The 18,864-nt window shown below is 56.4% G+C and overlaps 1 protein-coding gene across 2 annotated transcripts; it reads right to left on the bottom strand.

The window, feature by feature from the left end:
- Positions 1-466: 466 nt before the first annotated feature.
- Positions 467-18,805, bottom strand: ABCD1 (ATP binding cassette subfamily D member 1). Of its 2 annotated transcripts, none has more exons than XM_045538180.1 (11): positions 17,436-18,805; positions 14,534-14,714; positions 8,638-8,780; positions 8,385-8,553; positions 7,587-7,681; positions 5,483-5,628; positions 4,947-5,092; positions 2,143-2,227; positions 1,779-1,904; positions 1,424-1,644; positions 467-965 (listed from the first exon to the last, which is right to left on the bottom strand). In XM_045538180.1, the coding sequence occupies exons 1-11, from the start codon at positions 18,333-18,335 to the stop codon at positions 943-945; spliced, it is 2,235 nt and encodes a 744-aa protein (XP_045394136.1). In that variant the 5' UTR covers positions 18,336-18,805; the 3' UTR covers positions 467-942. The 2 variants fall into 2 exon arrangements, with proteins under 2 accessions (XP_045394136.1, XP_045394135.1); XM_045538179.1 differs by having other exon boundaries at positions 467-904; positions 17,436-18,803.
- Positions 18,806-18,864: the final 59 nt, after the last annotated feature.

Raw genomic sequence — 18,864 nt, 5'->3', positions numbered from 1 at the left:
TACTCTGGGCAGAACCTGATGTTGTGGCCTCCAGCCTGGCCCCTCCCTGCCCTGCACTCGGCATTTTGCTCCTGATTCGCCCCTGGGCCTTTGCGCAAGCAGGTCCCTCTTCCTAGAAGGTCTAGATGCAGTCTGCCTCCTGTGTGCTCCCCACGCCCCTACTTGGTGGCTCCCCAGTTTTCCCCAGTCCCTTTCTCAAAGCTCCTCAGGCAGGGACCGGGCAGTGGTCCCCTCCCCCAGCACCAGACTCAGAGTCCTATTTGGGCTCAGCCAATATTTTTGTGCAACGTTGTCACTGGTTCCGCCTCCCCGCCACCCTGTGAACCCCAAGAGCATGTAGCTCCCAAGGCCACGTCTTTGGGTAGGGTGGTGGGCGGCAGCTGGCGGTTAGGCCCACTCCTTTCCCAAACTCACCCTCTTTCCCACAGGCAACCGACTCCCCCAGACAGCGAGGCAGGCGGTGGGGTTGCGTTTTCCACAGGAGGTTTTACTAAGGGGCTGAGGGCCCGGGAAAGGCACACGGCGGCGTGGGGTCTCCCTCCCGGGTGAGGACTGGCTCTGCAGCTACCCGGCTGACCCCTCTTTGGCACTGAGCTGGGAACATGGTGCTCTGGCTCCTGGCTGGCAAGCAGAGGCCTGTGCCTCCCAGTGGTGGCTGGCAGTGTAGGCTGGTGGGCGACAGCTGCCCAGGAGCTGGGTTTGGCACCGGTGGCAGCCAGGGCCCACGGACTCAGAGGCTGGGCTGCCTCCCTTGCTGGCAGGTACTCACATTGGCAGCTGAGGCGGCTACAAACAGGGATCCAATAAATTAGGCTGTAGAAAGGGAGAGGGCTAAGACTGCGTTCTCTTCACCGCTCGGTAGGCGACGCGTGCGGTGCTTTCTCATGAGGGCTCTTCGAGACTACTGGTGGGGAGAAGAGGACGCAGACAAGAGGCTCTGTCTCACTGGGTGTCCCGTCTGGCCGCTGTTATGGCAGGAAGGGTGTCCCGTGAGACGGGAGCCTCAGCTGGCCACCCTGGGGGGATGGGCTATATGGTCGTCAAGGGACTGAAGAGGGTAAAATGGGGACTTGAGTCTTACGAGGGAGGTGGCTCGGCACAGACTCTGGCTGGCAGTGGTGAGCAGTGGCCGGAGGGGGGGGGACCCTGCTCTCCGCTCAGTTGCACTGGTGTGGGGTCAGTGTGGGGTCAGTGTGGGGGCCACCCTGAGCCCCACGCTCCTTCCCCACAGAAAAGTAAAGGACTCGCCGCCCCGAACGGGGCAGTTACCGTGGTACAGCCCCAGGGTGCGGGCAGGCGCAGGGCGGGACGCAGAAGGCCCGGGAGGAGGGCAGGCCACGCAGGGGCGGGCAGGGTGGGTGCTGCCGTGAGGGCCTTGGGGCAGGGGCCCTCTGTCAGGTGGAGGCACCCTGGAGGCCACTACCTGGGCCTTCGCTGCCAGGTGCTGGAGGCTGCCCCGGGGCCACAGCCTCGCCCAGGATCTGGCAGAGCTCCTGGAGGCGCCGCTGCATCTTGGGAATGCCTGCCAGCTGCTGCTCCAGCCGCTGCTTCTCCTCCGTCAGGCTCAGGCGGGCGGCCGAGTCCAGCTTCTCGAACTTCCAGCCGCCCTCCCCGTCGAACTGTAGCAAGTGTGTGTGGTACTTCCTGGCCAGGAGAGGGACAGGGACAGGAAGGCAGGCAAGGGTGCTCAGCAGGAGCCACCTGCTGGGCTGCCAGGCCACTCCCGTCCTGGGGATGGCATGCTCCCCCCACTCCGGGCCGGAAGAGAGGGCACCTACCACAGGGAGGGCCGGTGGGTGATGGAAAGCAGGGCGATGCCAGCGTCCTTGGCCGCCTGGAAGATCTTGCCTTCCACGTCGATGCTCACGGCACTGGTACATTCATCCAAGAGGGCGTATTTGGGTCTTGGGGGTTGGGGACCGAGTGGGAGAGTCTGTGAGAGTCCATTGCCCGACACCGCAGGCCTCCTAAGGGCAGCTGCTTTCCTCCTCTGGGGGACTCCAGAGAGCCCACCTGCCCGAGCAGGCTCCCTGGCTCCCACATCTAGACTCCTGGGAGTGCCTGCTGGCTCCAGAGGACTCCCTGGGCCCGAGGGAGCGGGCCTACCCCGGGTGCCCTGGAAAGCCACCTCTGAGGGCTCACCTGTGGTAGAACATGCGGGCCATGCCAATTCTCTGCTTCTCGCCCCCCGAGAGGATGTCCTTCCAGTCACACACAGCCTCCCAACCTGGGCAGGAGGCAAGCGGCTCTGCTCAATTCCACAGGGGCTGGGGCTGCGGGGGCCAGTCCCAGGGCAGGGGCAGGGAGGGCCCGAGCTCGCTCAGCAGAGCTGGGGAAACAAGTCAGAAGGCATGACGGGCACATCTGACTCCACAGGAGCCTGCCCAACTGCATGTTTACACTCTGTCCTTGTCTGTCTGTGACACTTTTTTTTTTAAAAAGGCACGGTCTCACTCTGTCACCGAGGCTAGAGTGCCGTGGCGTCATCACAGCTCACTGCAACCTCCAACGCCTGGGCTCCAGTGATCCTCCTGCCTCAGCCTGCTGAGTGGCTGAGACTACAGGCGCGAGCCACCACACCCGGCTAATTTTTAAGTGTTTTGTAAAGTCAGGGTCCCACTATGTTGCCCAGGCTGGTCTCAAACTCCTGGGCTTAAGAGATCCTCCTGCCTCAGCCTCCCAAAGTGCTGAGACTACAGGCCTGAGCCATTGCACCCAGCCTGTGATGCTTTAATAACTGAAAAAGAGTTGGATATTCTGAAATTAAAAAAAAAAGAAAGAAAAAGTTAGGACTGGAATTTTGTTTCCCCCAAAAAGATATGTTGGAGTCCTAAGCCCAGTACCTTAGAACGTGACCTTATTTGGAAATAGTGTCTTTACAGAGATAATCAAGGTACGATGAGGTCACTAGGGTGGATCCTAATCCACCATGACTGTGTCCTTATAAAAAGGGGAAATTAGGACACAGGGACACACAGAGGGAAGACGACGTGGAGAGACACAGGGGGAAGACGGCCATCTACAAGCCCAGGAGAGAGGTCTGGGAACACAGGCTTCCCTCGCAGCCCTCAGAAGGAACCAACCCTGCGACACCTTGATAGCCTCCCAAGCGGGGAGATGATCTGTCTGCTGTTCAAGTTCCCCCTACGGGACTTTGTCACGGCAGCCACAGGAAACTCCTATGGCACCTGACAGGGTGTTAGTGAAGAGCCAGCCCACACTCCCTCGGTGCGAGCACACAGCCTTGCAGAGAGCACAGCGACAGCCACAGCGGTCTCCAAGAGCAGAGGCTCCTCCCGGTACGGGCTGGGCCCTCCCACCGCCTGGTGCCAGCACCTGGGCGAGGACAGCGTGGCAGGAACAGCTCCTCCTGTCCTATCATCCATTCTGCTTTCTCATGTGACTAGAGGCTTTGGCAGGGCACACGGCTGCTCAGAATAAAATCACGCTTCCTAGCTTGCCTTATGCTAAGGTGTGATCATGTGACTAAATTCTGGCTAATGGGGTATAAGTGTTTAAGTGTTACAAGTGTGGCAGCTTCTGGAACTTTCCTTGAAAGACAGAAGGCACTTCTTTGCCCCTTCCTCCTCACTTCATCCATCCTACAGCCTAGATGTGGATGTGATGGCTGCAGCAGCCATCTTGCGTCATGAGGTGACTTTGGGAATGGAGGCCACACACAGCAGAGTCTTCGCAGAGCAGGGCCGGCCACCAACCAACTGTGGCCTGAGTCTCCTGGGACTTTCACAGCACAGTAGGATAAACTCATGAATGATTTAACGATAAGCTCATGAATGATTTAAGCCACTACTGGGGGGAGGCACAGTTCTGTTCCTCACAGCTGAACTCAATCCTAACATGTAGTGCTGGTCGGCCACAGGCCCTGGGCACTCAGGGGTGCCAGAGAGGACAGGAGGAGGGTGCACTCCCAGGCCAAGGGCAGCAGGGAGCAAGAGGCCGGGCCAGGGGCTGTTCCACTGAACTCACCACCTCTGTCCCTCCCTTTCAGCACGGGCAGGTGACAACCCATGATGGGCCCTTCCAGGAGTTACTTCCTTCAGTGCTGCCCTGAGGGAGGAATTGGACCTAGCTCCTCTCTCATGCAGGTGAAGGGAGTCTCAGAGAGGTGAGGTCTCTGCCCGCGGCCATCTTGTGCCTAGTGGTGGGGGCTGGAAGCAGAACCCTGATGCTCAGATTTCGCTAAGAAAATTGGACACACCCTCCATTCCGGCCAGCAGCTGCAGCTGGAGCAGCCTCCCCTCCTTCCTGCCTCCAGGCACAACGGACATTGCAGTCAAGCAATGGGGAGGGACACAACACCTTTCCTTGCCACCAGCCTGTGTCTCCGTCTGGTGAGCACTGGCCCAGTGTTCCCTCTGCCTATCCCCTGCTCCCCTCACCCCGCAAACTCCGGGCCACCCCCACACACCTGCACTCACCTCCTGCCTGGCTGCCCCTGCCACCACCCCACAGCCTGTCCTTCACGTTAGAGCCGGGTCATCTTGCTCAAAGGCAAAACTGACCTGTCACTTCCCTGCCCAAAGCCTTCCAGGGCTGCTTCTTTCTGATCCCTCTCAAGGAAAGCCCAGGCTCCTACCTGGTCCAGAGGGTTCTCCATGAGCCAGCCCTTCCCTGCCACCCCGGACAGCGGGACTGCTCAGCATTCCACAGGTCTTAGCTCAGACCTCTCTTCTCTGAGAGAGGGTGTCCTGGGCCCCCCAACAAGATCAGTGGCCCTCCTAGATGCCCCCTCCCCTAGTGCCACCTGGAGCCACCTATTTATTGCCAGTACTCCCTGGTAGGCAGGTCTAAGAGGCACCTAGCACTCGGAACTCCTAGATATTGAGATAATCTTCATCCCCTGGGGGCCAAGGGGGAAAGGCCAGGGACAGCAGCAGGTTCCCCATCAGAGTCTTGGGACAAAGGGTGCTTGCCCCACCTCCTACCTCCTTCCCTCTGCAGGATGTGGTGCAGGTGCACGATGTCCAGGATGGCTTCCAGGTGCTGCTCCGAGTAGCCCTTCCTTCGCATGTCCTCCACCGAGTCTGGGTAGATCACCTGGTCGCGCAGGGAGCCCACGGACATGTAGGGCCTGAGAGAAAGCTGCGTGTCCACACACCACACCCACGTGCACCCTGCACGCCAGCACGTGCCCACACACTCACGCTGACACATGCACACACACACAGGCACACAGGGTGCATGCACACACGCCAAATGCATCTGCAGGCATGCGTGCACACACACCCGCCACACAAATCTGAAATGGACAGGGGAGCGACTGGGGTGGCGCTGCAGGGAGCAGGCACCATAGCTCCTCTGTCTGGCTCTCCTAAGGTGCTGCTTCTCCACCGTTTCCTGGGCTCTGTTGGAGGCCACCTCCGATTGCACATGTAGGAAGAGGTAGGGAAGAGACAGGGTACAGGGCTCTGTTCCCCCCTACCCACCGGCAGGCCCCTCTGGTGGCCCCAGGCCTTCTCACCTCTGAGGGATGTAGAACATGCGCTGGGGCGGGGGCTTGTAGAGCACACCCCCATACGTGGGCCAGAGCCCGCCGAGGATGCGGAACAGAGAGCTCTTGCCGCAGCCGTTGGGGCCTGTGATGAGCAGGTGCATGCCCTCTTCCACCTGCGGGGGCAGCAGCCCATGGCACCCGGACAGTGTGGGTCCCCCTGCACCCTGCGCCCTCCTTCCCAGCCTCGGGAAGCCCCCAACACCTGATGCTGGCGGGTTGGCCCTTCTTGTCCTCTTGGAAAGGGGACTGCAGTGCTTGGGGGATGGGGTCCAGTGTCCAGAGCCCTAAGTGAATGCGTGGCTCGGGACACAGGGAAATGGCCAAGACCCGGCCCTGTCCCCAAAGGCCCTAGCATGCCCAGAGAACACAGGGCCAGCACAAGAGAAAGGGCCTATTCTGCCACACCTGAATGAATAGGTGTATTCCAAGACAGTGTCACCCTCCATCCCATTTGCCTCCCACTGCACAGGGAATCCAAGCTTGGGGTCGAGTCTCGACCCTCTTTAGGGAATGGCCTGAAAGGCGCTTTCTTTCTTTACAGTTCTAGACTTAGAGTACAAGCCCCACTGCCAGTCTCCCTGCCCCCACAGCCTCCTCTGCCTCCATGAGTGCTAGGGTGCCACAGAAATACCACTGTGGCCCTGAGCCCAGCATCAAGGACCTCATGCCCCCCAATTTGCCAATCATATCATCCCCACCAGAGTTAGGGAAATGCCTACTGCAGGAACAATGCCAGCTGGCTGGGGCGGACAGCATGTAGGGAGGAGGGGGCGGGAGAGAGCACAGGCCACAGAATCAGAGATTACCCCGGTCACCACCATAGCCACTCTTAGCCTCTCTTTGTCTCTGTGAGATCCACAGTAACGACACTGTGCACAGGGCTCTTGGAAGGATCTGAGGTCGTGGCCTTTGGCCCACATCAGTCAATGTTACAGGTGGAATTGTGTCCCCCCAAATACATATGTTGGAACCCTAATCCCCAGTACCTTAGAGTGTGACCTTATTTAGAAACAGGGTTATTGCAGATGTAATGAGTTAAATTAACACAAGGTCATATTGGAGTAGGGTGGGCCCCTGATCCAACACAACTGGTGTCCTTATAAAAAGGGCACATTTGGACACAGACACACCCAGAGGGAGAACGCCATGGGAAGACAGAGGCAGAAGTCGGGTGAGGCAGCAGAAGCCAAGGGACCCCAAAGGTTGCCAGCAACCCCATGCCCTGGGAGAGAGGCCTGGAATGCTCTCTCCCGCACAGTGCTCGGGAGGAACCCACCCTGCCGGCACCTCCGTCTCAGGCTTCTGGCCTCCTGAACTGGGAGAGTCCGTTTCTGGTGTTCAAGCCACTGGGTGAGGGCAGCCTCTGGGTCCTAACACAGCCACACAATGACCATCTCCCAAGGGCGGCACCTAGTGCCCTGCTCACGAGGGCCGTGGTGCCTTTGCCTGCTTGCACTTCCCAAGGGCCAGCCTGGGAAACTCCACTGCGCATCCGCCAGCTACCGGCTTCTCCCCATCACCCCTCTGAATGAGTACTGTTAGGGGTGACAAGGACACACCACTGCATTATGCCACTTGGGGTAAGGACACAGGCCGGGCCTCCAGAGCCCAGCGTACCCCCTTGTCTCACCTCTTCTCTGATTTCTCCCCTGCTGAACCAGCCCCTCAGTCCCTTGCTCCCCCAACCCCCGGCAAAGGCCCAGGTCAGTGGAGTGGCTAGAATTGAACCAGAGCCTCTAAGTCTTGGCTTTCTCAGGAGCGTGGGGAGCTGGCAACAGACGACAGGACCAGGAACACTTGAGTGACCCTTGACCAATACTGGTAATCCCTAGTCTCTTTTATTAGCCTTGACTCTATTGCCCCAGAACAAATAGAGACGTGCTGGTCTCTCATCTTGACCTTGGCCTACCTGCCACGTAGATCTAGGGACAATGGCCACTGCCAGCACAGGCAGGCAAGAAGCCAAGGACTGAGGCTTGTGGCCACGGACCGCCAGGCACCCTAGCCCTGTCTGCTCAGCCCAGCCCGGTCAGCACTTCTGGGTCAGGTGCCCCTCCCCCACGAGACCTACCCTGATGTTGAGGCTGGCCACCACCACCTCTCCTGTGGGCGTGATGATGGGGATGTTCTCACAGATGATCCCCTGCTCCACGTCCACCACCTGGCCTGCGGAGAGAATGTGATGAGGGAGGAGAGGGACCAGCAGCACTCCCTCTGTCTTCTGGTGGGTTCTGCATGCCCCCAGGTAGGGGCTTACCTGCCCCTAATAATGTGCCAGTGGATGCCCAATAGGCATCCTGTGGTCCAGGGGCCCTTGAGAACACAGCCAGGTCTTCCAACGAGCCGAACCCCTCTCCCTGTGTCTAGTGCTGCACCCCTGGCTGCCAACCTCTGGTCCCCTGGAACCCAAGGCATTAAGTCTCTACTCCTGCTCTGCAGCCCTCCCCTTCCAGCACAGTCCTCTGCAGCAGCCCACACACTGCATGCGGACTTGACCTCTCTCTGCTGCCCTGTGCGGGTGAGTGATCCTTTGCACTCAGGGACCACATGCCACTTTTTTTCAACAAATAATCCAGGCCAGGGCCCTCAGGAGGGCAACTCAGCAGGTTGGCTGGCAGTGCCTTCCCTGGGAAGGAAGGCTGTTGGACCTACACCTCTCCCCAGAAACCTTCCCCAGCGGCCCAGTTCACCCTAGCAGAAGTCCTCGGAGACCCTGCTGGGCAGCCCTCCCCTCCTGGTTGGACTGGGACAGGCCAGGGGTGCACAGTGGTCCCAGAGCGCCAGGGTGGGATGAAGGGGAGGCGCTGGGGCAGCGAGTCAGGCACCTGTAGCAGAAAGGCAGGGATGGGAAGAGATGGGATAGCCTTACCTAGGATCTTCAGGGGCCCTTCCACATGGACACCAGGCCGTACCATGGCCCCAGGCCCTGCCTGAGCATCCTCCAGCTCCCCAGGCCTCTTAAAACGACAGTGCTGGACATCCTCAAATACCTGGAACATCTCGTGAACTCGGGCTGTGTAGCCAGCCAGCTCTGTCACCTGTAAGGAGGGCGACCTGGCTCAGCCCCTGCCAGCCATGAAGAGAGGGGCATGGCAAGCGTGGGGCCGGGCCAGGGAGGGTACCTCCTTGTATGATGACATGATGCGCTCGATGGCATCTGCGGCCGCCGTGAGGAGGTTGCGGGCAATGGTGAAGGCTTCCGTGCGCTCACTCACCAGTTCCTCCCCCCTCTTCTCCACGGCTGCGTGCTTCATGGCCTCCTGGTCTACTAGGCATGAGAGGGGCAGGGGTGACGGAGGGGCAGAGAGAGGGGAAAGTCAAAAATGAGCCACTAGAGGGGAAGATGAGTCTTTTCAGCAAATGGTATGGGGACAACTGGACACATGCATATACGTCCATGTGCCCGAGGGCAAACCCACCTCATGCCACATGCGAGAACTAACTCGCGGGGGGTCACAGGCTGCTGTGTAAGAGCTAAACTAGAACACTCTTAGAAGAAAATAGGGGTAAACCTTCATGACCTTGGATATGGCAATGGTTCCATAACTATGACACCAAAAGCGTGAGCAACAAAAGAAAACCAGGTCAATTGAACTTCATCAAAATAAAACACTTCCGTGCAACAAAGGGCACCATCAAGAAAGTGAACAGAGGCCGGGGCGTGGTGGCTCACACCTGTAATCCTAGCACTCTGGGAGGCCCAGGCAGGCAGATCGTTTGAGCTCAGGAGTTCGAGACCAGCCTGAGCAAGAGTGAGGCCCCATCTCTACTAAAAAAATAGAAAGAAATTAGCTGGACAACTAAAAATATATACATATAAAATTAGCCGGGCATGGTGGCGCATGCCTGTAGCCACAGCTACTTGGGAGGCTGAGGCAGGAGCATTGCTTGAGCCCAGGAGTTTGAGGTTGCTGTGAGCAAGGCCGATGCCATGGCACTCTAGCCCGGGCAACAGAGTGAGACTCTGTCTCAAAAAAAAAAAAAAAGAAAAAAAAAAGAAAGTGAAAAGACGACACACAGAGTGGGAGAAAGTATTTGTAAATCATGTATCTGATACAGGTGCGGTATCCAGACTATTCTAAAGAACTTTTACAACTTAAAGAGATAACCCAATCAAACAATGGGCAAAGGATCTGAATAGATACTTCTCCAAAGATACACAAATGGCTAGTAAGCCCCTGAGAAGATGCTGAACATCTTTAGTCATTAGAGAAATGCAAATCAAAACCACCAGGAGATCCCACTTCACACCCAGTAGGGGAGGCTAGAATTTAAAGGAGACAATAATGTGTTAGTCAGGGAGGATGACAAGCCGGAAGCCACCGAGGCTGCCCAGCAGGAAGGTAAAATGGTGCAGCTGCTGTGGAAGACAGTCTGGCAGGGACCTTTTGAGGAGTCACCATATGACCCAGCAACTCCACTACTAGCCACATACCCAGGAGAAACAAAGGATCTGTCCGCATGCAGAACGTACATGACCGCTCACAGCAGCATTGTTCACAACTGCCAAAAGGCAGACGCAACCCAAGATGCCCATCAGTAGATGAATGGGTAGAGAAACTGTGCTACATGCATACAATGGAATATTATTCAGCCACAAAAAGGAATAAAGTACTGATTCATCTTACAACATGGATAAGCCTTGAAACCATTATGCTAAGAGAAAGAAGCCAGTCACAAAGGCCACATATTGTGTACTTCTATTTCTATAAAATGTCCCGAACAGGCAAATCCGTAGATATAGCACATCAGTGGTTGCCAGGGACTGAGGGAAGGGTAATGGGGAGTGATTGCTAATGGGTCTGGGGCAGGGGTGGCGAACCTGTGGCCCTGGGGCCACATGTGGCCTTCTGGATCTTTGAGTGCGGCCTTTTGACTGAATCCAAATTTTCTAGACTCTGCGGTTTCTTTACGGGGTGATAAAAATGTTCAAGACTTAGAGAGTGGTGATGGTTGCACAACTGTGTGAATATTTAAAAAACAACAAACTGTACATTTTAAAAGACTGGATTGGGCCGGACGCGGTGGCTCATGCCTGTAATCCTAGCACTCTGGGAGGCCAAGGCGGGAGGATCACTTGAGCTCAGGAGTTTGAGACCAGCCTGAGCAAGGGCAAGACCCCATCTCCAATAAAAGTAGAAAAATTAGCCGTGTGCCTATAGTCCCAGCTACTCAGAAGGCTGAGGCAGGAGGATCACTTGAGCCCAGGAGTTTGAGGTGGCAGTGAGCTATGATGACGCCACTGCACTCTACCTAGGGCGACAGAGTGAGACCCTGTCTCAAAAAAAAAAAAAAAGCTGAATGGTATGGTATGTTAATTACATCTCAATACCATTGATGTCAAAACTGAGCCAGTAGGCATCTGGCTTTGTTTCTTGGCACAAACATCCCTAGACTGCCTCCTGCCCTCTGTCCTGCACCATTGATATCAGCCTCTCCTGGGACACACTTGGACTTCGTCACCAATGCCCAGACCTGTTGTCTGTCTTTGAAATGCGAACATCCCACTTTCTGACTATCCCTGCTATGCCCATTTCTCCCTCATCTCTACACCATGGTCTCTGATCTCTGTGCTCATGGCCAGCCTCTGTTTGGCCTCTGTTTTTCCCCAGGAGCTGCTCCTGTCTTAATTTGCTTTCCTGCACCCCATGGCAGCATCCTCCACCTTCCTTTGTCAATGGTCTTGACTCCTTTGACCCTTGCAGCCCCCATAGGAGAAGGGTTTTTACACAAGGGATCTTCTGGAAATGGCAGTGGGGAGCAAGGAGAGGCCAACTCTGAGGGTCCTGGGGTGTGGGCTGAAGTGGCAGGAAGGAAGGTTTTGGGAAGAGCCTGAGGACTCCATCCAGGGGCATCTGTGATGCTGAGGTGGGGCCTTAGGGATCACTGGTGAGGGTGGGGCAAAGAGGAAAAGGAACATGGAGTCAGCTCAGAGCAGTGTGGGTGGAAAGGGGACAAGATGGATGGGCAGAGTGCTTTGCATTGCCTTCTGGGGCCTGGCCCAGGAAACTAGGGAAATGAACTTGGCAGGGGGTGGGGGTGTTAATCCTGAGTCTAAGGTCCTGGGCCTTGCTTCCCATCATGCCCTCAAGGACACAGCCCCAACAGACAGTAGGGACTCAAGCCCTCCTCCCTAGATGTTCTTAAAGCTGGACAGTCACTGTGGACAAAAGGGGTCTGAGGGTCTTTGTGCCCAGGGCCTCCTGGTACAGAGCCTTGGGCAGCTAACAGCAGGGTCCAGCAAGGCCTCTGGGCTGGAGTGAGCCATGGGCCCTGCTCCCCTCCTTGCAGGCCAGCAGAGCAAAGCTTATCTAAATCCTCCCCAGTTGGTGAGTGCCTGCCTCTTCCCGCTGGCCCCCAGAGCTCTTGGCCTCCCTGAAGCACCTGGAGCCCTCACTAGCCACCAGGTGCTAGGGACACTGTAGGGACAAAACAGACCAAAATCCCTGCCCTCATCAAGTCTGCAGTCTAAGGTAGGGAGAGGAGTGCCATAGACAAGGTATTCAGTTCTTGGGCCAGCATAAATTGGGAAGGGGATGATAAAGGCGGACGGTGGGCAGCCCAGGTCTCCACTACAGGGGGCCTGCCAGTAAAGCTCTGACAGAGGGAGGGACCGAGCCAAGGGGGCAGCAGAGGAAAGGGAGCTCCCGGCAGAGTATGCAGCATGTGCAAAGGCCATGAGGCAGAAGCATGCCTGGTGTTTTGAAGGAATAACAAAGAGGCTGGGAAAATGGAAAAGGAGCAGGCAAGGGCCAGGGGAGCACTTCACTCCTTTCAAAGGCCCCCAGGCAGGGTCAGGAGCTCAGGCTTCTCTGAAGCTCCCCAGGTAGAAACATAATAGGAAGAGCATCAGAGAGATTTCTGTTTCAGAAACAGTGTGTGTGTGTGTGTGTGTGTGTGTGTGTGTGTGTGTGTGTGTGTGTGTGTGTGTGTGTGTGTGTGTGTGTGTGTGTATATATATACATGTAACTGAAAACCCTCTTGCCAGCAAACTGGATAAACTATAATACTGTTTAGAGCAGAGCTGTGATTGAAGGAGAACAGAGGAAATTCCCAGGAGCAAAAAGAGAAGCAAGCAGCCAGGTGAGCCTATGAAATCCCCAGAGACGGACAGGCAGAAGGCTAGGAAGCTTTATTTGCTTAGCCTGCACTCTAGGTGCACTGAACAAAAGGTCTCCTCTAGGAATTTGCAATTATATGTCTGTAATTCAAATGAATTCAAATAAATATTACCTCCACATTCAGAAATCACCCCCCTCCTGCACAAGCTGAGAAGTTAACATGAAAATGGCCTCCAAGTGGTTAATTACCCTGGACTGCTGGCCAAAATAGAACAAATATGGAACTACACCCTCCATTGAGGGCATACCGATTCCCACAGAAGTCCCGTGGCAACACCCACAAGGAAATGAGTGAAGACCCTCAGACAGAAGATAAAGGTAGATTAGACCCCCAAAAACTTAAGATAACCAATCATTGGTTGGATAGAGACTATGGAATATGTATGATTAATATGATACACAGCATAAAAAGAATAGTTGAAAAGATGAGCAAATAAGAGACAAAAGCAGTTTGAAATTTCTATTTGAAAAAAATTTTTTTGAGAAATAGAATCAAATAGAACTTACAGAAATAGTCACTGAAATGTGACAAAATTCAAGTTAGACACAGCCAGAGAGAAAACTGGTGAATTGGTGAGTTGGTGAGCAGGAAGAGGGTCTCAGGACTCTCCCAGGATTCAGCAGACAGTGCTAGATGGGAAATACTACAGAGGGGAAGAGATCAAGCGAAGATAGTGAGAAGTCCAGCATATGGTTAGCAGGAGTTCCAGAGGAAGAGAGTGAAAGAATGAGAGCCACACAACATTGGAAAAGATCATAGCTGAGAGTCTTCCAGAATGATTGAAAAACCTACATACTCAAAGGACATACAAGTCTCAAGCAGGATAAACAGAAACTCACACCTCGACACATCATAGTAAAACTACACAATGTCAAAGAGAAAATTACGAAAGTACGCAGAGGAAAAAATGCAGGTTACTAAGGGAGGACAATCAAACAGCTAACAGATTTTTCAACAGTTGCAGAAGAAAGGAGAAGACAATGAAACATTGCCAAAGGGCTGAGAGAAAATAACTGTCCGCCTAGAGTCCCACACCCAACTAAACTTTAGCTTGAGAATAAGGGTGAAATAAAGACATTTTCAGACAACAAAATAATCAAGAATTTCCCAAGACAAAACCCGTGCTGAAAGAACTTTCAAAAGATGTCTATCTAGAGGAAGGTAACTGAACACAGAGAAAGGACTGAGATGTAAGAAGGAAACGGTGAGCGAAGAAACCAGCTAACTCGCCGGCAAGCTGCAGCACGCACGGGCTGGATAGAGCAAGAGCAAAGAAGAAAAGGTCAAACCCAGCTCTGTGTCAGGCTACCGCAACACAGCTGACGGGCATCAGTTCTGGCAGCTCAAGTGTCCTAAGGCCCAGGAGGAGGGGGAGCTACTGATTAACCTAATACTGTGTCAAGTATGCATGTTCACCTTTTAAAGGGTAACCACTGACAGACTGAAAAGAGACTGAATAGAGACTGAATACTTGCAAACCAGTAGAGGAACAAAATGAGAATAAAGAAAACCTGATCATCGCTAACATAACAGGTAGAACAGGCTTCCCACTGACCCCAAAAGGCCCTAGGGTGGTGGTCTCTACCCTTTGCAACCTACAAAAGCTGTTTAGGGGTGGGGAAACCAAGGTCGGAGCTGAAGGGCTCACCCAGGTACACCCCACATCCTCCCTGCTCCAAGCAGCAGTTGGACCGAGGACAGAGACCGGTGAGTGAGGGTACATGCACCTGGTGAAGTGACATGTGGTGCTTCTGAGTCGTGTGCAGGTGAAAGGCAATAAGGAGCTAAAAGGAGAACCCAACTTCTGGTGACTTCAAGGCTGCCTGTAGGCCTCAGTGTCCCCAGAGGTACAGGACAGGGCTCCTGCCTCTGGCCCCCTGGAGCACTGGCTCTCACCTGACTCTGAGTAGCCGGTGGCAGTGATGATGGGGACAGCCACCATGAGCAGGCCTGAGGCGCTCCACACATACTTCATGAGGAATTGCTCCAGCATGACGTACCACAGGCGTTCCAGAAGGATGAGGTTGATCTGTGAGGCCAGGTCCTGGTAGGAGTGCTGCAGCAGGGCCAGCTCTACCTGCCGGGGATGACAGAGACAGGGAGGCCTCATGACAGCTCCCATGTGGGCAATGGTGGGAGTCCCCCGTGCTGCTTACACATGTTAGGCCATTTGATGACATGACAAGGTGAAGAGCTGGGGGTTACAACTGGGCAGCGCCAAGTCTCAAACTCAGGTTGGTGGGGGGTAAGGGACTGCCTGCTGTCACAGTGCAGCTCTCGTCCCCTCTTTCCACTCCCCTCTGTGCCCTGAAAACAGGTCCAGGGCAGTCACTTTTCAGTCCTCTGCTGAGCCCATTTCTTTGGGCTCCCCCCAGCACCCTCCTCCTGGCCCTGCTGTCCAGGCACAACCTCCCTTTCCTCAAGAGAAGACCAGCAGCTCTAACATCTGACCCTGAACTAAGCAAAGAGCAGTACAGGAGGGCAAAGGGCAGTGATCTTGGTTCTGAAAAACCCGGTTTAATAGTCTTAGGCCCCACCTCCCCATCCTTTCCCAGAGTTCCTTGGGGTAAGAAACTTGCACTGCATTTTCCCACCCAAACCAGGAGCCTGGCTCTTGTTCCCTTAGCAGTGGGTAGGCCTCCCCTGCCCTCCTGTCCCCATTCCCTCACTGGTCACCACCTGCCATGTCTGGATGGGGACAGGTGGGGGAAGGGACCTGTGCAGGGAAGAGGGTGGCAGTAGCAGTCAGATGGGCAGGGGAGGGTGGGGGTGTCGGGATGTGCTCAGGTCCAGGCCAAGGCTCAGTCCAGGGGCTTGGGCCCCAGCCCTGCCTCCCCACACCTGTCTGGTGACAGCTACCCAAACTGGCACCGTTTGCTGAGTGTTTTCACATCTGTCTCTATTTGATTCTCACCATGTCCCACTGCATGTGTATCCACATGTTCACTGTACAGTGGAACACTGAAGCCCAGACAGGCAAAATGATCTGCCCAAGTCCATCCACACAGCCTGGTGGTAGAATTTGGATCACACTGGCAGAGCTGTTAGGAGGACCACATTCTTGTAAGTGATGCTTTGACTTACTGAGAAAGGTTTACTTTGTTCTCAACCACTTAAGAGGTTGTGTGTATGTGTGTGTGTTTAAATAAGCCCCCCCCCCCCATTGAAATCCCAGCAAGAACAGAATACTCTGTTACTTCTGCCCAAACCTGTTGAACTGAGCCTAGGCTGGTGTCCATGGGGACATCAGCCAGTGGGACTGGAGTGGGCCACATGCTTGCACAGCAAGGGCAATTGACCCACCCATGGGGTCCTGACACCCCACATAGCTTTTCAGCCAAGGCCTATGCAGATAAGCCGTGGATGCACATGTGGCCCTCCAGCCCTGGCAAGCAAACCCTCTTGGCCAATGTGCTATTTCCTGAAGCTAGCTTGGGGGAAGTCCTTCAAAGCACCAGCGATCTCTCTTCTGCCCCTCACCACCCAGGTCTTCATTCACAGCTCAGCTTTCCTCAAGCCAAATCTCCCATTCCTGAAGTGAGCACACCTCCTCTGACTGTCCTGGCAAAGCAGACTCGTGCCGAGAGCTGGCAGCAGTGCCAGCCAAGGCTGACAGTGTAGCTGCAGGTGATGTGCCAAGCGCCTAACCCAACGCCACGGCTGCCTGCCAAGGCCTTACAGCAGAAGAGGAGAGCAGGAGAGGGGTTTCAACTGAAGGCCAGGTGCCTTTTCTCCTAATCTGTAGTCTGGCCCACACCTGGGATGCCTCTCTCTGCAGGGCTCAGGGACAAGCCTTTTTTAAAAATTAGGGACAAGCCTGCTTCTTTGCCCAGGGAACAGCCAATGAGATTTGATCCTGGGGCAAGAGGCCTACTGACCCAGGGAGCACATAAGAGCCCTCAGGAGTGGATGCCATTGTGCCCCTCCCCCTCCCCCCCAAGCACTCAGGAAGTGAAACCAAGTCACAGAGAACAGGGCCGGAGGCAGCAGCAGCCCCAAGCACGAGGAAAGGGAGGGGCCGAGGAGAGATAAAGGGAGCATTGGCCTGGAGTAACCTTTCCTAGTGGCTGCCTGGCCCGCCCCAGCAATGGCCCCTGCCCACCAGAGAGCTAAGCGCCTGGGATCCAGGCGGAAGGGCGGCCACGCAAGGGGCAGGAAGTGTGTCCTGCCTGCCGCGGTGGCGGCCTGGGCCCAGCATCCCTAGCCTGAGGGTGCGGGGAGGCAGCTGAGCCAGTTGGTAGGAGGGCAGGCCTGTGGGCTCTGAAGGTCTTGACCCCAAGTATGGCCACTGCCGCCGCAGCCAGGCCAGCTCGTTAACCTCCGCTTGGGCTGAGTCATGCCCATAATGCCTGCCTGCCTGGCCAGTCAGCTCTGCTGGATGCTGGCCTTCAAAGGGCCCAGGGGCCCAGACAGCAGGTTGAGTCCCATGGTCCCCGCTCCCAAAAGGCAGTCTCCCCCTGGCTGGCTGCAGGAGTGGGGCAAGCCAGAGCTCTAGCGTTTCAAACTGCTAGGATCCACAGCTCTAAGTCCAGGACAACCTCCTTTAGGAGAGGAAGCAGAAGTGGCCTGGAGTGAGCACGCAGCCGGCACAGGACAGTCCCCACCCAGCCTTCCTGCTTCTCCATTTCTGTGCCTAAGTCCCTGGCTACCCAATGCCCTGCCCACCCTGGCCCCCCACCCCCCACAGCTCCACATGCTTGGCATCAGCCCTGGGCTTTCCCCACCACTCATGGCTGCCTACCCCTGGGCCTCCCAGCCACGCACTTTGCTCCATGCCCAGCGCCCCAACCTGCCCCACCTCATGGCCCCCATAGAAAGCGATCTCCTCCGAGTTGGCCACCACACGAGAGTGCATGTAGCGCAGCTCCCCCTTCCGCCGTGCCTCCTCTGCCACCAGCTCCCCAAACTTGGGTGAGAAGGCCCGTAGCACGTTGGCTGTGAGGAATACCACGAGGCCAGCAATAGCCGAGGGCCAGGCTGTGCCTGCCCCGCGTGATCGGGCCGCTCGAAGCAGGGTGTAGGAGGTCACAGCCACGTCTAGGAGTGGCTTGGTCAGGTTGGAGTAGAGGTGGGCCACAGAGGCAGCAAAGGCCACCACATCCTCTGTCAGAGACTGGTCAGGGTTGCGAAGCCGGCCATCCATGTTGCTGACTCGGTAGTAGGTCTGCTGGGAGAAGTAGAGGCTGTAGGCATGGGCCACCAGACGGCTGCGGAAAGACAGGGCCAGCTGGCCCTCCAGGTAGCGGATGGCACTGTTGATGAAGGTGGCAGGGAGGGCGATGAGGAGCCACTGCAGCAGCTGCCAGCCAAAGGCCCGTGGGTCCTTGCGCACGATGCAGCGGGCCAGCCTTCCGTCCAGGCGGGCCACATATACTGACAGGAAAGTCCTGCTCACCAGGGCGGACGAGTGCAGTGCTAGCAGTCCCGTCTCCCTGCACAGCACCCGGGGGAATAGCAGCCGCAGGAGCCACAAGAGTCGCTGCAGGAATACCCGGTTCATGCCGGCCTTAGCCACTGTGGCCCCGGAGACCTCTTGCGCGGGCTCCCTGGTTGGCACCTGAGGGCCCCTGGCCGGAGCCAGGCACTGCCGCACCAGGGGGTAGATTTTGTGGACCCCATAAGCTGTGAGAGCCAGGACCACCGCCGTGCGCTTCAGCCTGGTCACCCGTGAGGTCCGGGGGGTGGAAAGCACCGGCATGTCACCTGGGCTGGCAAGCAGGGGGCTGGGACTGGTGCCTGAGGCAGCAGTCGAGGCAGGTGGCTGGAAGGGTTGTTGCTCTGAGCCGGGGCTCGTCTAGGCAACTGGAAACCTTGCAGTGGTCCCTGAGACTGTCGCTTTAGGCCCCCGAGGTGGTGCTGGGGTCCCTGGTGCGGTGGGCTCAGGGCCCTCCAGGGTCGCAGCTTCTTCAAGCAGCCCAAGTGGAGGAACTTGGCTGTCCTTTCGTCAGTCCCCTAGCCCCTGAGGTCAGAGTCTGAAGAGGTCTCCGGCAGAGAGGGCGTCTCTTCCTCTCCTCCTTCTCCTCCTTCCCCGGTGGAGCCCCTCCCTGGGGCACTAGGCGCGTCGGTCCGCTCCGTAGCCTGGCTGAAGCGACAGTGACTCCGCCACGGGCCCAGAATCCCCACCTTCTCACCCCTCCCCAGGGGCGAGTCCGGGGAAGGGGAGGAGGCGGAGGAGGGGCGAGAGGCGGAGTCCGGGCGTGGAGCACCCCACCCCGTTCTCTCCCGCG

The sequence above is a fragment of the Lemur catta genome, chromosome X, assembly GCF_020740605.2.
Source record: "Lemur catta isolate mLemCat1 chromosome X, mLemCat1.pri, whole genome shotgun sequence".
Classification (NCBI taxonomy): domain Eukaryota; kingdom Metazoa; phylum Chordata; class Mammalia; order Primates; family Lemuridae; genus Lemur; species Lemur catta.
Note: the sequence above shows the minus strand (reverse complement) of the source record. Positions and strands in the feature narration are given on the sequence as shown.